This window comes from Perognathus longimembris, chromosome 5 (genome assembly GCF_023159225.1).
Source record: "Perognathus longimembris pacificus isolate PPM17 chromosome 5, ASM2315922v1, whole genome shotgun sequence".
Taxonomy (NCBI): domain Eukaryota; kingdom Metazoa; phylum Chordata; class Mammalia; order Rodentia; family Heteromyidae; genus Perognathus; species Perognathus longimembris.
The window spans coordinates 35,597,116-35,613,955 of NC_063165.1; the positions used below are offsets into that span (position 1 = coordinate 35,597,116).

The 16,840-nt window shown below is 38.2% G+C and overlaps 1 protein-coding gene across 7 annotated transcripts in view; it reads right to left on the bottom strand.

Moving 5' to 3' along the window:
• The window catches only part of Cblb (Cbl proto-oncogene B), a 166,097-nt gene extending 151,022 nt beyond the window's left edge, over positions 1-15,075 (bottom strand). For 5 of the 7 annotated variants that reach the window (XM_048346544.1, XM_048346543.1, XM_048346541.1 and 2 more), the window contains exons 1-3: positions 14,726-14,928; positions 13,441-13,623; positions 150-400 (exon numbers count right to left, since the gene is read on the bottom strand). In XM_048346544.1, the coding sequence (XP_048202501.1) occupies positions 150-400; positions 13,441-13,608 (419 nt within the window). In that variant the 5' untranslated portion in view covers positions 13,609-13,623; positions 14,726-14,928. Of the gene's footprint in view, positions 1-149; positions 401-13,440; positions 13,624-13,966; positions 13,986-14,725; positions 14,929-14,952 lie in introns of those variants that run through there. The other 2 variants (XM_048346539.1, XM_048346540.1) reach the window with 2 other exon arrangements.
• Between the last annotated feature and the right edge of the window lie 1,765 nt (positions 15,076-16,840).

The window sequence follows — 16,840 nt, forward strand, 5'->3', positions numbered from 1 at the left end:
AGTTTCACAAAATAATGTCTGAAGTAGGTGCACAAAATGAATTATATGTTCTCAAAAAAACAGAAAATACATGATGCCATTTATGTTATCTAAGAAACAAAAATGCAAAATAAGTGGCACTGGGGAAAAAAATTCTGATATAACCTTACCTGTCTTGTGATTGCTCTTCGTACATCCTCTCCTTGCCTTCTTTAAAAAGTCTTATTGCTCGTTTTGACTTTTTCATTAAGCTATCAATGTAGATTTTAAAATATTCATTCTCACTTAGTTGGGCAAGTTTCTGGTTGTCGTCATATTTACTCAATATGAGTCGCAAATGCTGGTATGTATCAGGTAAAATATCAAGTATATATGGCGGGCTATTTTTCAACTGCAGTTTGGGATTTTGGCACAGTCTTACCTAAAAATAAAGACAGAAAAAAAAGTATTTTTTATGTGAATCAGAACATGTTCTTTCATTGAAAACTTATGAATGAATATAGCTATAGCTAATTTTTTTATCTTTCATAATGTAATTTATGATCTTAAGTTAGTCACTCCAGTTCATATCCTACTAACTTCACTTCGCATGCAGACTTTTCTGTATCACACCCTGCCTGCAATCCTGAGAGTTTTACTTCTCTTTCTAGTATACTAATCATTGTTTACCACCAATAATCTTTCTGTAATAAAAATGAGGAAATGGACCTTTTCTGCTAGCAACCAATGCACATGTAGATATTATTTTATTAAATTTAATTTCTAGCTAAAGCTCTCACATAGATTTTATTATTTTTATATATATTGTTTCCAAACCATAGGGAAAATAACAGAAAATATAGCATTTTAATAGTGGAGTTACTAAGTAGCTAAATGGCTGCCAGGTCATAAGGAGTCTTCTGGCCTCTCACAGCACCTACCATGCCTGTAAATACATGACATAGTGTAATCACTCCATCAAAGACCATCCAACCACTGGGGCATGCACTTCTTCTTGTGGAACTTAAATTAAAATGAAGTCATTCAACTATATACTCTGTTCCCTTGTGTATGTTCGTGTGAGTTAGCCAAGAAGAAGTAAGCCCAGTTCATCATTTGCCCCTCCAATTGGGGCATCAGAAACTCTCAATCAAACCTAATTTTAAATTGAAACTCTGGGACTGTACAAGAGAGTACACAGAGTGTAACACTGACGCAGAACTGAAAAAAGTCCAACTAGACACATAAAAGCAGATTTAGTATGAAGACAGTACAGTCAAAACTTCTGGACCTCTCAGACTGTACCCATACATACACACACATCCCCCACACACACATATGCAGAATATATACACAGACACAAACTACAGAGTACACATATATATACTATTTTTGGCACATACCTATGTATATAGCATATGTATGGTATGTATACACATGACAGTAATGTAGGCTGTGTACATACATATTTAATTTTATGTGTATAGACAGATAGATATGAAAGATACTTTTAACATAATCGGTAACATTTCCCAGTCCGATTTCCTTTCCGTCACATGTTAAGGCTGATGTTAGGTGGCACCACTGTGGCCAATGGCATTTCTCAACTTTGGCTAAGAGAACCAGGTTCCAGAGGCTCGCACCTATAATCCTAGCTACTCAGGAGGCTGAGTTCTGAGGATCACAGTTCAAAGCAAGCCTGGGTAGGAATGTCCCTGTTAGATTCCTATCTCCAATTAACCACCAGCAAACCAGAAGTGGAGCTATGGTTCCAAGTGGGAAAGCACTAGCCTTGAGCAAAAGAGCTCAGGGACAACCCAGACCCTGACTTCAAGCCCCATGACTTACACAACAAAACAACAACAAAAAAAATCTGGCTAAGAACTTGTTTCAGAGATGCCTTATTTTTAGACTAGGGAAACTTGTATTTGAGGAATTAAGTCACTTCCATAAATAGCTCAATTATTGTCAGCAGTCTGTTATATGCCAGGCACAGCAAGAAAAATACTATATGATCTCACTTTTAAAAATCTAAATATAAAGAAGTCAAATAAATAGCAATAGTGTGAAGAAGTGGTTACCAAGGTCAGGTGAAGAGAGGAAATAGGAATACGTGAGTCAAAGGGTACAAAATGCAGTTAAGTAGGATGAACGAAACTACACAGGGATTACTATATACAACATAAAGACTATAGTTAATATCAACTTGAATGCCTAATATTGCTAAGAAAATGGATTTTAGGTGCTCTTACCACACAATGAAAGCACTTAGAAGAAGATTCAAAGAATGTTGATTTGACTGTAGTAATTATTTTAGGGGATATGTAATTTTACCTATATCAAATATTTCAGTTCATAGTTAAACATACATGTATAATCAAATGTGAATTTGATATATATCAAATAATTGTGATGTATAAAGTTATTTTTTTCCATTTAGATATTAGTTTTTAAAAGAATGACTTCAGGAATATTAAAAGTGCCCATCACACAACTATCTTCCCCAGAGGGGAAGAAAGGCGCACTTCAAATATGCTAATTTAAATGTACTTCAGGTAGTTAGGACTAGACGTCAATGTGGGTAATGAAAGAGAAACAGCGAATAAAATGTACTCATCCAAAAACTAATTGAGATATTTTCATTGATACATGTAGATTTATCAGCTTCTGCAAGTATACAAATTAATAACATAGAGGTAGACACTTAATTTAAATGCAAGAATACTATTTAAAGCTGAGTGTCAGTGTCTCATGCCTATAATTCTAGCTACTCAGGAAGCTGAGATCTAAGAATCAACACAGATCTGAGAATCAACATTTGAAGCCAGCCTGTGAAGACAAATCCTTGAGCTTCTAATCTTTCAGTAACCAGCAAAAAGCTGGAACTGGATGCATGGCTCAAGTGGTAGAGAGCCAACCCTGAGCTTCTTAAAAGAACCCTTGATCTAGAGTGAAAAGCTCTGTGTTTAGGCTGGAAAACTGAGATGCCATTTCGTTTGTAAATAATACCAAATCTTTATAAAAGTACACATATAATACCTGAGAAAGCTTTTCTAACAACTTTTTTATATTTGAAATATCTGAATATGACTAAGAGAAGTTCATTCTGCATTAAAGACTAAGTTCCAAATGTCAACGGTTTAACAAATCCTCATTCACATAGGCACTTTTATTCTGTACACTGAAAGATACATGTGAATACTGACATTTGAAGAATATGGCCACCAACTTCTTACAGCAGACACAGTTTAATTTCAGCAACATGTACTTGTACACCATGTCACAAACTGATAAATTATTAACTTGTAGTCAGGCAACAGGGAAGCTTCAAACTCATTTCCTGTAGTGCTGACTTTTTTAACTGACTAAGAAAAATTGTTTCTTAAGTATTTTTTTCCTCAGAAACTCTAAAATTTGTTCCTTGGACGATACTTTCACATTTACAGATATCAAACTATTTTCTACCCAATTTTGTTTCCATTTACTTTTATTTAAAAGTATAAATCCATGTGTGAATGTATTGTTTTATTGAGTAATACTGAATAACTACTATATTTCAGGTACTAATCTCAGTGACAGAAAATTACAAATGAGTAGAATATACTTCCTGTCTTAAGGAGTCTGGCAAAAGAGACCTAGTTCTCTATAATTAACTTAGGAGCAATGTAATTCTTACTCCAAGGGATCTTTGTAAAGATTTTATCCAGTCCACTCATTTCTAGATAAAAAGTCAAACTAAGAACTACAAAGATTAAAGGACTATTAAAAAAACATCAATTCAACACAAGAGCCTGAATCTTTTAAATCTCAGGCTGATCTGCTTTCTAACTCCAATATAATTATAATTGTGCACATAATTAATGAACCTTCCTAAACTAATTTCCATTTTTATTTTATTCTAATTGCAAATTTACATGAACATCAGGACTCATTTGTTAATGTAACAAATGTTTATATGTCAGGCATTATTCCAGACAGTATGAACACACGAAAAAGTCACAGACCTGTCTTCAAGGAGTTGTCTAGTGGGAAAGCCTGGTGGCTTAAGGAAGAATTACAGGAGAACTGAGGGTTGTGAAAAAGGAGAGTATGCAGTGGTAAAGGAGAAAAGCAGTAAGTAGCTCAGTCATATTTATTCACAAGGAAATCAAGGAAAGTAAACCAGAATTTGCAAAGTGCACCATTCTGAGCAAAACAGTACAGACATAATTAAGAGAAACCAGGGTAAGAGAGGAGTAAATGCAATTATTCTAAAAGGAGAGAACATAGGAAAGCTCTTGGGTTAGTGGTACACACAAGCCTAAATGGGCTGGGGAGTCCCTTGGCCTGTGTCGGCTCTGCTGTCCTCGAAATCTGCACTTGAGAAAGTACAACATACAGTGCTGAACTACTTCCTGTAAGCCACCAAATGTGCAGTTCATCAGTTGGATTACTATTAAACCATGTGATTTATGACAGGGCTTGCAGAAAATGAATGGCCCTACACTAGGAGGTAGGCCTTCTAAGCAGGTCAAATTCAGTTCCATTCAATAAATATTTATTGAGTGCCTTCTATGTGCAAGGAACTGCAAAAGACAGGGAAAGAAAAATGGCTTTTCTACAATCAGTACATTAAGGAGGAAAAAAAAAAAAACAAGCTTAACCACAAGGTTCAAGTTCACATTCAAATGACTTAAGATTTCTCCTAGAAATATCTGAGTTGTTCTGTAGAATAAAGGTGGTAGCGAAACAGAAGGGTTTTCACAGGGAAACAAATTTTCAATCACATTTTTATTTTCAATCAAATTATTTAGTGATTGAAAAAATGTTTTTCAGGCTAAAAAGAGGTTCATAAAAGAATAGCAATATTACACTTCTCTTTTAACAAAAAGGCACCACATCTGCTTTGGGAATTAGTGTAAAAATTTCATTGCAGTCATTGGTTCAAAAGATTTTTCGGATTTTGAGAAACTTGGAAATTACCAAGAGTAACTACCTCATTTGACATGATAACATCAAAAGTAACCTCTTAAATCATACTTATTTCCCTGATACTAGAGATTAAGAATGAGCCACACTAAATCTTTGTATATGATGATTCTTGAGGAAATTTTCCATGTACACTGTAGTTTGCATTTTTTCAAATGCAAAAAAATGGTTAACAGGTATACATGATATATGTATTTTATTAAATACATAATCACAAATCAAAATATACACATATATATTCATTCTACACTATCAAAGCAAACAAACAAATATAAAAACAAGATTTACTATCACTGGAACAATTTGCAATGATGTTAATTATTCTTGGAATAGTTTTATTTTAGAGAGATTTCTGGCTGTGCCTTAATTAAAATTTCTAGTCAAAAGGTAATAAAAATCCGGGCACCAGTGGCTCACACCTATAAACTTGGCTACTTGGCAGGCTGAGATCTGAGAATCACGATTCAAAGCCAACAGGGGCAGGAAACTCGGTGAGACTCATGTCTTCAATAAACTACTCAAAAAAAGCCAGAAATGGTGTTGTGGCTCAAATGGCTCAAGGTCTGGCTTTGAGCAAAAGAAGCTCAGGGACAGCCCTAGGCTCAGATTTCAAGTCCCAGGGCTGGCAAAAAAAAAAAAAAAAAAGTTAATAAAAAAGAGGTGTTAGACTAGCTAACAAATTCTTCACCAACAAAGGTCAAACCTAGCTCCTGAAACGAAAGAAATTTCACCAAGGCAAATGAGAATTGCAACAGTAAGGAACTGTGTCTGTACTACAAATGACTTTCATTCCAAATCACACTGCATTTAATGAAGCATTCAACAGTACTAAAACAACTCAAGTATTCTCAAAATGAGATAGTTGATATTGTTTGTTTCTGTGGTATTGGGGGCAAAACCGAGGATGCTAAGCAAGTGCTCTACTACTGGGCTAAAACTCCCAGCCCAGAAAAATCTCATTTTATTAAAGACACGAAAGAAAATCTTCCCTCCTCATATAAATGTCAGAGATTTCTTTCTGCAGTCATACAAAACAAATAACAAGAATCTAAGAGATTTCAGGGTGTTTTTTTTTTCTATTTTAATGAAGCCTATTTAGTAAATCTGTTGTGTGTGCAACTCTACACTCTCTTCCCAGTAAGAAACTAACTTCCTTTTCTCATGGGTCTCTCTCTTACTTTGCACAAAGTAGATATACAATATATATTTGATAGAGGGAAGAACAGAAGGAAAAGAGAAACAGATTAAGCAAAGCGTTCTCAGAGGAAAATATAAATCAGTTATCCATGTCATCATTGAATAAACCTCCTGAAAATGAATACAAATTCTGAAGAATGATAATATCAAATATAAGAAGAAAACACTCTTGATTTGCTTGTTATAGAAAGAGTAAGAATCATACAATGGAGAGATGGGCTTGACTCTCTTCATACTACAAACATGGACATTGGAGTCAAGGAAACAGACGATCTGACCCTGTCACTTACTAGGTTTACAGTTTAGACAGGTTTCTACTTCTAGAAATCTTTTAGTATACTGTAATTCTTTGAAGAGGAAATGTGAAGTGTGCTGGGCACCATGCTAGCCAATACATAAGAGGCATTAACTTCTTTCTAGTATTCCTTCTTAAACTCTTTATACCCCACCACAACAAAATCAATGCAGGCTTTACGCAGGTGTGGGAATGCAATAGGTGGTACTGGCTGCTTTGAGGGGATCAGGTAGTTCTTCATGCTACCTGAAACCCTTAGTCTGGAATGTTCTGTATAGAAAATAAGACAAGGTCAGACCATTAACTTTATTAGCTAAGTTGGAATCTAGTTTCTTCAATCCCCAAAAAAATTCTCAGGAAAAGATTCAGTGATAAAAGATGCAACTTTTGCACAAAGTTGGAGGGACAAAGGGTGGACAGATGCAGCAGTGATACTCACCTGACACTAGGTTGAAAATGAACTATACAACTTATGAGTGCGGATGGGAGGGAAAAATTTGGAGAGAACAAAGAAGGAGTGACACTGTCCAAAAAGAAATGTATTCATTACCTGACTTACCTAACTGTAACCTCTCAGCACATTATAACAATTTTTTTAAAGACCCTAACTTTTAATGGTAAGAACATTAATATCTACTTTGCTATTGTTTTGTTGTGTAAGTGAAGCTAACAACTACACAATACATTCAAATGCTATAAATTTTATTTGAACATCATCAAACTACTTGTTTCATTACTAGAAAAAATTTTTAGCAACATACAAATATATTTTCATAAAACAAACTATAAATATGCTGGAGCAAGGTAGTTAAAAATAGCATAATGGGGGGCTGGGGATATAGCCTAGTGGCAAGAGTGCCTGCCTCGGATACAAGAGGCCCTAGGTTCGATTCCCCAGCACCACATATACAGAAAACGGCCAGAAGCGGAGCTGTGGATCAAGTGGCGGAGTGCTAGCCTTGAGCAAAAAGAAGCCAGGGACAGTGCTCAGGCCCTGAGTCCAAGGCCCAGGACTGGCCAAAAAAAAAAAAAAAAAAAATAGCATAATGGCAAGATTAAAGTCACAGTTTGAATATTTAACATCATCTTCGTGTGAAAGATGACAACCTGTTTCCACTTCCATTTGTTTTATTATTTACCAACCTAATAGCTAGAAGAATGCTCAAATTATTTTGTTTATTCTATAACATACTATTTTAAAACAAGGTTGAAATATTACAACTTTATGCTTTACACTGCTAGATAACAACCCAACATAAAAATCTATAAATCTTCTCAAAACTTCTTTGTAACATCCCTCAATTTCCTCTAGCCAAGCCAGAGGAAGGCTGACTGACCCTCCCCTACCCTGCTCATTACATCCACTCAGAAACACACACACAAAGTTAATTTCCACCCTCTTTAAGTTCTCAAACTATCAGAACTGTCTTTTTTGATCAGTTATATTTCTAGGACTTTTTTTTAGTAACCCACATGCTTATTTGAATCCAGCCCCATCATATAAGTGAAATTACTCTGTAAAGTTTAACAATAGCCTCTAATAAAAGTTCAATTTCCTTTCAATTTTTAGCCTGCTTTCCTCTTCAGGAATGTAAACTTAGTATATCAGAATTTGATCTACCTTCTTATAGATGTTATTATTACCCAAGAAATTTACCATATTCCAATTCCTTTTCTACCTCTTATCCCTGTTCTTTGTAGAATTTTCTTCAACACTATACACACTCCTGAATTCTTCTAACACTTGGCTTCTCTGACTTTGTGTCTGTCTCTCTTCTGCTCTGCCTCAAAAATCTACTGAGCTGAAAATCTGGATATGTCTTCCCTGAACACATACACCATACACTCTAGTTTCACATACTCTCTAGTTTCATTTTTTCTCTCAAAATTTATGTTCGATTTTCTGATTTCAAAAGGCTAAATCAAACTCAGTATACCCCAAAACAAATTTCTATACCAACCCCCAATTTCAGTCCTTTCCTTCCTGTGTTCTTAATCTCATTAAGGGCATCACTGCCCTCAGAGTCAACTAGGCTGAAAACCTCAAGAGTCACTTTCACTTCACTTCTCTTTCATTCTTCAACCCTGAAGACCCACAAAGAACTGCAGATGTTTTACTTCCATAATACCTTCTTCTTTTGAAACAAAATTAGTAAACAATACCACCTATAGAACTAAACAAAAAGTTTGTCAATTCTCTAAGCCAACCCTCTTGGCTTTCCTTCCCACTGTTCAAAAATCTTCGAGGATAATTTGCCTGTCAAATAAATTAAGCCAGGATTGTTGTTTGACAGGGCAGTCAAAATCCCTATTACCATACTCTAACTTACTTTCACTCAAAAATCTCCCACAATTCCTTTGGCCACATATACCTACCCCTCCTCATACCACTGGAATCCAAGCCACCCTCCCAGGACATGGCTTAGCTCCCTCTTGATGCTTCATTCTACATCAATTCTTCATCCTCAAAAAGCAGTATTCACCTCTACCAAATACTAAGACACAGCACTTGCTTTATACCATATGAATTTCCCTACTTATTACACTACTGGTGCTGCCATAGCTCTTTATAAATGTCAATCTTTCCATATCATTGCATCTTTTCCATATCTGTAAAAGTAAACAATACTTGTGAATCACTTCTTAAATTTTTATCCTGTTTGGTTTTGATAAATAAGTCAGATAGTCAAAGACAGGATACAAAACAGCTTTTGAAATTAAAAAAAAATGACTGAAAATCAAAATGGTAAAAAGTCATAGGAGTTAAAAAGGTTACTAATTGATTTAAGATTTCACCGTGTGTGTCTTCTGTCACTGGCATAAGTCAATGTAACTCTTATTGGACTATTTTATATCTTTTACTTTAATGAAGTTTTTTCTACGAGTCACAGGTAGAAAACTTTGGGAACACTTCATTTATCTTAGCACAAATTTGAAATCTGTTAGATATAAACACAATTATATAGACACCAAATGTGTTTTTACCCCCCATTCAAGACTCCTAGGACCCAGAATTCTAATGAGACAGAGAAATTTCAATCAAAAAAGGAAAACATATCAAAAAGTATAATTCAAATATTCCAGTTCTGAATTTCAAAACCAACAAACACAAGATGGATCCCAAACTAAGTGTTATTCTATGAAATACTTCTCACAGGGATGAAGAATTCAATTTTAAAAATAAATTATTCATACTTTTATTTATTTTTCAATAATGCAAGCATCTTTGACAAACTTCAAAATAGATAATGGTCATAGCAAAATTATAAAGATGGAGAATGAATTATGCTTTAAGGTTGAGGAGTATATATACTGAAGTTAAAAGACAGGAAAAAGGCTTTTTGCCATTATCATTTGTTTAATGCCTTTAGAAGTCTTACATAATTTCAAATAAATGAACAGGACATCAAGAAGATGCAGAACTTCAACTTGCCTTACTGCTTAGCATCAAATAATTACTTTCTCATTTCCAGAGCATTTGTGTATGCTCAGCACATTTAGCATCTATTAGATGGAAAGTCATTTCTTCTATTTTCCATCACCTGCCTAAAACTCTTGTGAAAACCATATGAGGAACCTCATATTAATAAATTATGATTCCAGCCATACTGATTAGCAATCATTTCCTTACCCTCACTTCAGCATTTCCAACAAGTGCACACTAATGCTATGCCTAAAAGGCAATGGTTAGCAGAAAGCAGATAGAAAACTGAATAGTGGCCAGAAAAGACAAGGTGCATAGTCTCGGCTCCTCTCCACATATGTCTGTGTTTGTAGTGCAGGCCTTCCCATCCCACATGGTAATTATCCATGGTATGTTTGGCTGTAGTGCATTTCTCCTAGTCATTATACAGATTTCATGTTTCATCCCTAGTAGTAAGGTCTTAGTAGCAACACAGTAAGTCTTCATAAGTGTCCATAAGTATTTAAGAATCTGACCATGTTATAAATTTGGAACATACTCCACACATCATTTTGAGTGCATTATATATAACTTAGATGTGCATTTGTGATAATAAATTTCACAACAAATAACAGTATCAAAATCCATTGATCTGAGGGTGGTAAGCTTAGCTATTGACTTAGCCTGGTGAACAAAGCTAAGACCAGAATATTTGACTAATGAGATGGTTGGGATATGCTGCCATTCCATTCTCAGCACATGCACTATGATAAATCTACTGCTGGTGTTAGCAACATACTATGTATCTTACAAGGAACACAACTGAGTAATAATTTCCCCTCCCCTCAGTGACCTTGAAAAAAAATCCTGCCCACTGAAAGCCAATTAATCAGTTGGAACTGGAATTTCAAGTTGAAAATTATAAATTCAAGGGTCCAATAAATAGTGAAAACTACATACTTACTAGTTATTTCCCTTAAAGTCCAATATTGCTTCATTATTCCCCATGATATAAATTACTTTGTAGTCATATTTTGAAGATCTACTTTTTTTTTTGTCCATTATGGGGGCTACTCTGTCCCTAAGCTTTTCAGCTCAAGGTTAGTGCTCTACCACTTGAGCCACAGCATCACTGAAGATCTATTCTTTATGAGGCTTCATAAACAAAATATGCTAACTTCATTCTGAACTCTTGACTTTACCTTAATGACTAATCATACTGAAATGCTGCTGTTTTCTGTTACTCACAAGCAAATCTTGTACTATTGTAGTTATTTTTTAAGTTAGATTTAATATCTCAGGGGAATAACTCTGGAACAACTAGTAAAATTCTTGATATAGTCATCAGATAATGTTATTACGAGCCAGTTCCTTGACCACTGACAAACAGAGGAGGTAAATATTTGTGTAGCATGCCTCCATGTTACATATGTCACAAAAACATACTGCCAATTACTATTGTCAGTGTCTGTATTACCACGGGATAGAGCAGAATTGAAAATACTAAACTTTCATAGTAATGTAGATGGCTATTCTCCAAAAAGCCTATAGACTCATTCATCATTTTCATCTTTAGACAAACAATGACAATACATAGAGAAAGCCATTGTAAAGTACCTTCTCCAACACCCCCACACACATCCCACTAAGAGGCATGGATAATAGATTTCCTTATGAGTCAACTTCCTCAGCTGTAGAAGTTAAACCTAAACCCAAAAGGGGTTAATAAAATAAACAATGTCAGATGTTTAACTACCAAAAAACCACACATTTTACCATAACTCACTGGGAAATAATTAAAAGGGGTTAACAGTTGGGGTAATGACCAGTTGTAGACCAAAATTATGCATATCATTAATGTTTCAATAGTGACTTAACAGAAACTATTGCCCACCACTTCCTTACATAAATCTTTTTGATTTGATGTTCTAATACTCAATCACAACTATGTCAATATTGATCACTTAAAGAAGTATGTGGACAAGAAATAACAGCTCCCCTGTAAAACTTCAAACATGTTTTGCCTATGTGTGTATGTGTGTGTGTGTGTGTGTATCTTGAATTTGTCACCTTCAATTAACAATGTGGAAAAAAAGAAAACCTTCAAACGCAAACTCTTCAGAAAAGCAAAAACTGCTAGAATTTTATCTTCCAAATACGTGCAATTTTTCCCACTCCATATTCCTCATTCTTAAATGTCCAGTACTGAAGCCAAAACCTGAACCCAAGCAGGAAGCTGCAATGTTTTGAAAGTATGATATCATTCTGTCTGGAGCACTTTAAGAGACAATTTGAATGAATTGGCAGGAGCTTAAATGGGTCACACTGAAACTCAAAACGAAGGATATTTATCTGGAAGAAATACTCTGGCTCTGCCTGTGAACACAATAGCCATACACTTGCAGGCCTGTCATTCATCTATCTTTATCTGTATTTTGTAAAAAGGTAAATGAAAATACAGTAGATCTTGTTACCTTAGTGTATTGATAATACTACTGAGTACACAAAATATCAAAGCAAAGGCTCATGCTACCATTTGATAGGTTTGCACACTACAAAATATGTGCAATAAATGTTCATTTCTTCAGTCATAAAAATATATATAAAGTTCTGCCCCAACTAGATGTACAAATAGTCCTGAATATTGGCCCAAGCCAATAATGTGTGTGTGTGTGTGTGTGTGTGTGTGTGTGTGTGTGTGTACAGGCAAAGCAGTAATCCATAGCTTAACCATAATTGTTTTATAATCAAACTTAGTACTGACAGCTACAGTTTTAAAGGATACCCCTGTGAGGTATTCAGGTTACCTTTTTTAGCTGGACTTCTCCAAGACCTAATGTACAGCTCACATGAATACAACAAGCAGAAACCTCAGAAGTTTCTGCTATCTCAGCTCCACAACTCCCCCCCCCCAATACAATTTTTCCTTTTGCAATAAACAGTACACAGTCAGAAAGGTTTCCTGTTTCTAAATGGAACAGTAGATGAATGAAAACGCAACCATGCCATAAACAAGTTCAAAAAGTTTCTTAATGAAGATGAATTCTCAATGGTGAAAATGGAAACTCCCAATACTGCTTCCTCTCTTAAGCCCTCATCTGGTTCTTTCCTGAGTAAACATTTTGAGCATCACACATGGGCTTATTGTAACTGTTCCATAGACTTTTGTTAAATAGCTTGTTTGTGTCCTTTTGTTATTTTATTATCTAAGAGCAACACAACCTCACCATAAGAATGAACCAACACTCTTAAACTACACTATGGTAATACACCCACAAAGAATAGCCAATCTTAAAAAAAAAATTGCATATCTGAGTCATATAGAGGAACTCTGAACCTTGAAGAGCAGGACAAAAGGTTAAAAAACAAAGCAAAAATCTTTACTCTGAATCCAGCTTTTCAAAACACACACACACACACACACACACACACACACAAAACACACACAGAGAGAGAGACAGAGACAGAGAAATGGAAGAAAAATGTCCAACACAAATCAAATGATGCTTATCAGAGCAACAACTGTTTACCAGTTAATAATACATATGAATAAACCTGAAAGCATGTATATACAGGATGCATATGGCAATGCACTCAGAGTACATGAGATAGAACTTACCACTTTGTCCATGAGTTTCCAAGTTTTCTCCACAGTCCTGCGATCCGCAGCTGCTTGCTTGGGGGGCCCAACCGCGTCCTGAATAGCATCGATAATACCCAGAATGCGACCTTTTCGGGGGTTTCCTCCTCGACCCCCAGGGTTTCTACCATTCATGGAGTTTGCCATGTGGAATCTTTAGTTCTTTGAAAAGCAGATTTCCAAACCACAAGAAAGAAAGAAAAAAGGAAAAGAAAGAAAAAGTTAGTTGGGTAAGAAAGTATTTACCCAAGAGGAAACTGAACAGGCTAACTTAGCCACAAATGCAATCTCCAGTTAATAAGAACCCAAGGGGCCCAGATTCAACTTTTCCAACACCCCTGTGTGGATTTCATTCTCCGTAGTACACCAAGTTCAGAAGCAACCAGCCTAGATTTCCGGTCCGACACTAAGAACTTAAAGATGCATCCTTCTCATGTTTCTTTCTAATGGCTAAAAGCTTCACTGATACCCAACTCATAAGAACAGAAACAATTAAACAACTTACAGAGATCGGTTCCCTCGACTAGGTTAAAATGGGAGGGGAAAAAAAAAGTGCTCCCCTGCTCTGTCTTTAATCCCAACTCAAAGTATGAGAATTTCTTCATACACAGAGCCCTAACACAAGCCGCAGGGACAGGTCTGTTGTCAACAAAGGGCTTCTCCCCGCAGAAACCACCGAGTACGGAGAGAGTCCTTTAAAGCAGCGCGGTGAATAGTTATTCCCAAGAGCCACATAAATCAACACTTAGCTCGTTTTGGGCGTGGAGGGGGGGGAGAGAAATTGACAAGACCGGGCTTGGAAAGCAAAGTTCACTTCTCCGCGTCCCTGGGGGGTTCTCCAGTCCCACCGACAGCTAACTGCAGGGTGCGGAGGTGGGGGGGGGGGGGGGTACCCAAAGCTTTGTTTCAGGAGGCAGTCAGTGCCCCTTCCGTGCCCAGGCCTGTCGGATCTCCGCTGGAGAGGAGGAGGAGGACTGGGGGAGGACAAAGTGTCCCCGGGCTGCTCCAGCGACTGGCAGCCGGGTCAGCCTCCCTCAGAGCTGGGCGCCAGGCTGGACGCACCTCACTCCCCGGCGGGCCGTCCGCGTTCCGGCCTCGCGGCGCCCACCTTCCCCTCCTCCTCCTCCTCCCCGGATCACCAGCCTGATCCGGTCTCGAAGTGCCCCCCCACCCCCGCCCCTAATTTCTTCACAGTGGACGGCAGTGAAGCTGGGCCGCCCTCCCTTCTTCCAGGGTGTCCAGGACGAACACTGCCCTCCCCCACCTCCACCCGTCCGTCTTCCGATCCAGAAAGCAGCGCTTCTCTCTTGCCCCGGCGCCCTGAGCACGCCTCGCCTGACGGCGCCCCGGCTGTCCTGAGACACGCGTGTGCGCGGGTCTCACTTCTCCACGCACGCAGACCCCGGTGCGCTGAGGGGGCGCCGCTTGGGCGGGGAATGTGTAATCGCCCGTTCTGGCACGCTCCCGAGGTCGTGGAAACGCGACAATTACCGTCAAGGCAAATCCACACCCGCTGTCCCCTCCCGCCCGACTCTCGGGGAGGCCGCCGCCGCCGCACTCGCACACCCCACCCCGGGAACATGCACAGACACCCAGGCGCGGGGCGGGGCCTGGGGGGCGGGGCCGGGCCACGAAAAGCCAATCCCGAGAGCTCTCACGCAGCCTGACAGCGTGTACCGCCAATGGACAGGAGGCGGCCCGTCCTCCAGGCGACACCACCCGCTCCACGTCCTCCACAGTACACAATGGCCCCCAAGGAAGGCTTCCGAGATCGTATGTCCCGAATGGAAAAGAAACTCGGAGGGAAAAATAAACATGGGCATGGATTGTAAGGGGACGAAAAGAAGCAAAGAAAAAGGACTTGGACCCAGAGGGGCAAGGAACTAGGGAGCTAGCCAATAAGAGGTGGGCAGGTGGGCGTGAGCTTAGGGAGTGGGAGCCAGGCCAAGTGGGGCTCAAAAGGCGGGACTTCCTGCCTCGCTTACCTCCCAAGTCTTTTGTTTCATAGCAACAGAGTGGAGGCTGGAAGGGAGTTGCTCCTCAACTCCTGGCGGGTCATAGGCTTAAGAAATCCATCTCCCTAGGGCTGCCAAATTCTCCTACCCAGGACAGCAGCCAAGCTGCTCTCAGACAGTGTCTTTCATTGGCTGCGACCAAGGAGCAGGAGTCACCAAGCTTCTAAGAGGAAGGGTAAACCTTGCCTAGACTTGAGTTGAAGATCTAACTTGATTGCCAATGAAAAATTCCTAAATTTCTGAGTGCTTCCCTTCTATGACTGGTAACATGCAAACATCAAGCTGGTGGGGAAAGCTCATTGGATGTTTACCCTGCCCCAATGGGCTCCGCTTAATCATGTTTGGGCAGTAAAATTATCTGCCAATGAGAAACCACTAAGGTTTCTCATTGTACCTTTTCATCACTCTAAGTTTCTGCAGCTAAAATACTGAGGAGAACTCAGATGGTTTGTTTGTTGTCTCAATATCCTTTACTCTGCACAAATTTCTCTTTGTGTAACACACACACTTGTGTCTGTCACTCTCACATAGTATATTTAATCTCTCCATCCATCCATGAAAGATGAGCACATCTGTTGGGTGCTGGTAGTTTATGCCTATAATCCTAGCAACTTAGGAGGCTGAGATCTAAGGATGTAGATTTGAAATCAGAACAAACAGGCAAATCTGTGAGACACATCTCCAATTCACCACCAGCCAACAGGAACTGGAGCTGTGGCCCCACTGGTAGAACAGTTCTTCAAGCAAAAGAGCTAAGAGACAACCCCCAGAAGTGGCACAAGAAAAAACACACATCTGGCTGTTTTAAAATGAAAAGCTACTGTGCTAAGATCCTTCTTTCAACAAAATCATATGCTACCCATGCTACTGAAAAATGGCTCTAGGTTTTCATAGTTCACATTTTTCCACTTAATATTGATATTAAGCATACATTTTATACCTTGAGCTTCCCAGATGTTGTGATATTTTGATTATATTCAAAGAAGTATGTCTAATCATTCTCTAACCAATTAGTCTCATAAAATACTTCCCAGTAGATCTCACTGCTTCCTTATTACCTAGCATTTTAATACTGGTTTGCACTGTGAGGGACCCTAAATTGTCATAAACATGCTTTATTCTGCAGCCTGAAATTTTAGACAGTTAAGATTGTCATTTGAAAACAGCTACAACGTGTTCCTTGCCAACAGCCAGGCCATAAATTATAGTTCAGATGTCATTTTTTTCTGTTAATTGTTTTTATGCCAATAATTAAAGAATAGTTGCTTGTTTTACACTGTGCTTAAGTACCAAAGTACTGACTTCATGTCTTTTCCACCCACTCATATCCCCCTTATTCAGAGTCACAGTACATAGATTTACTA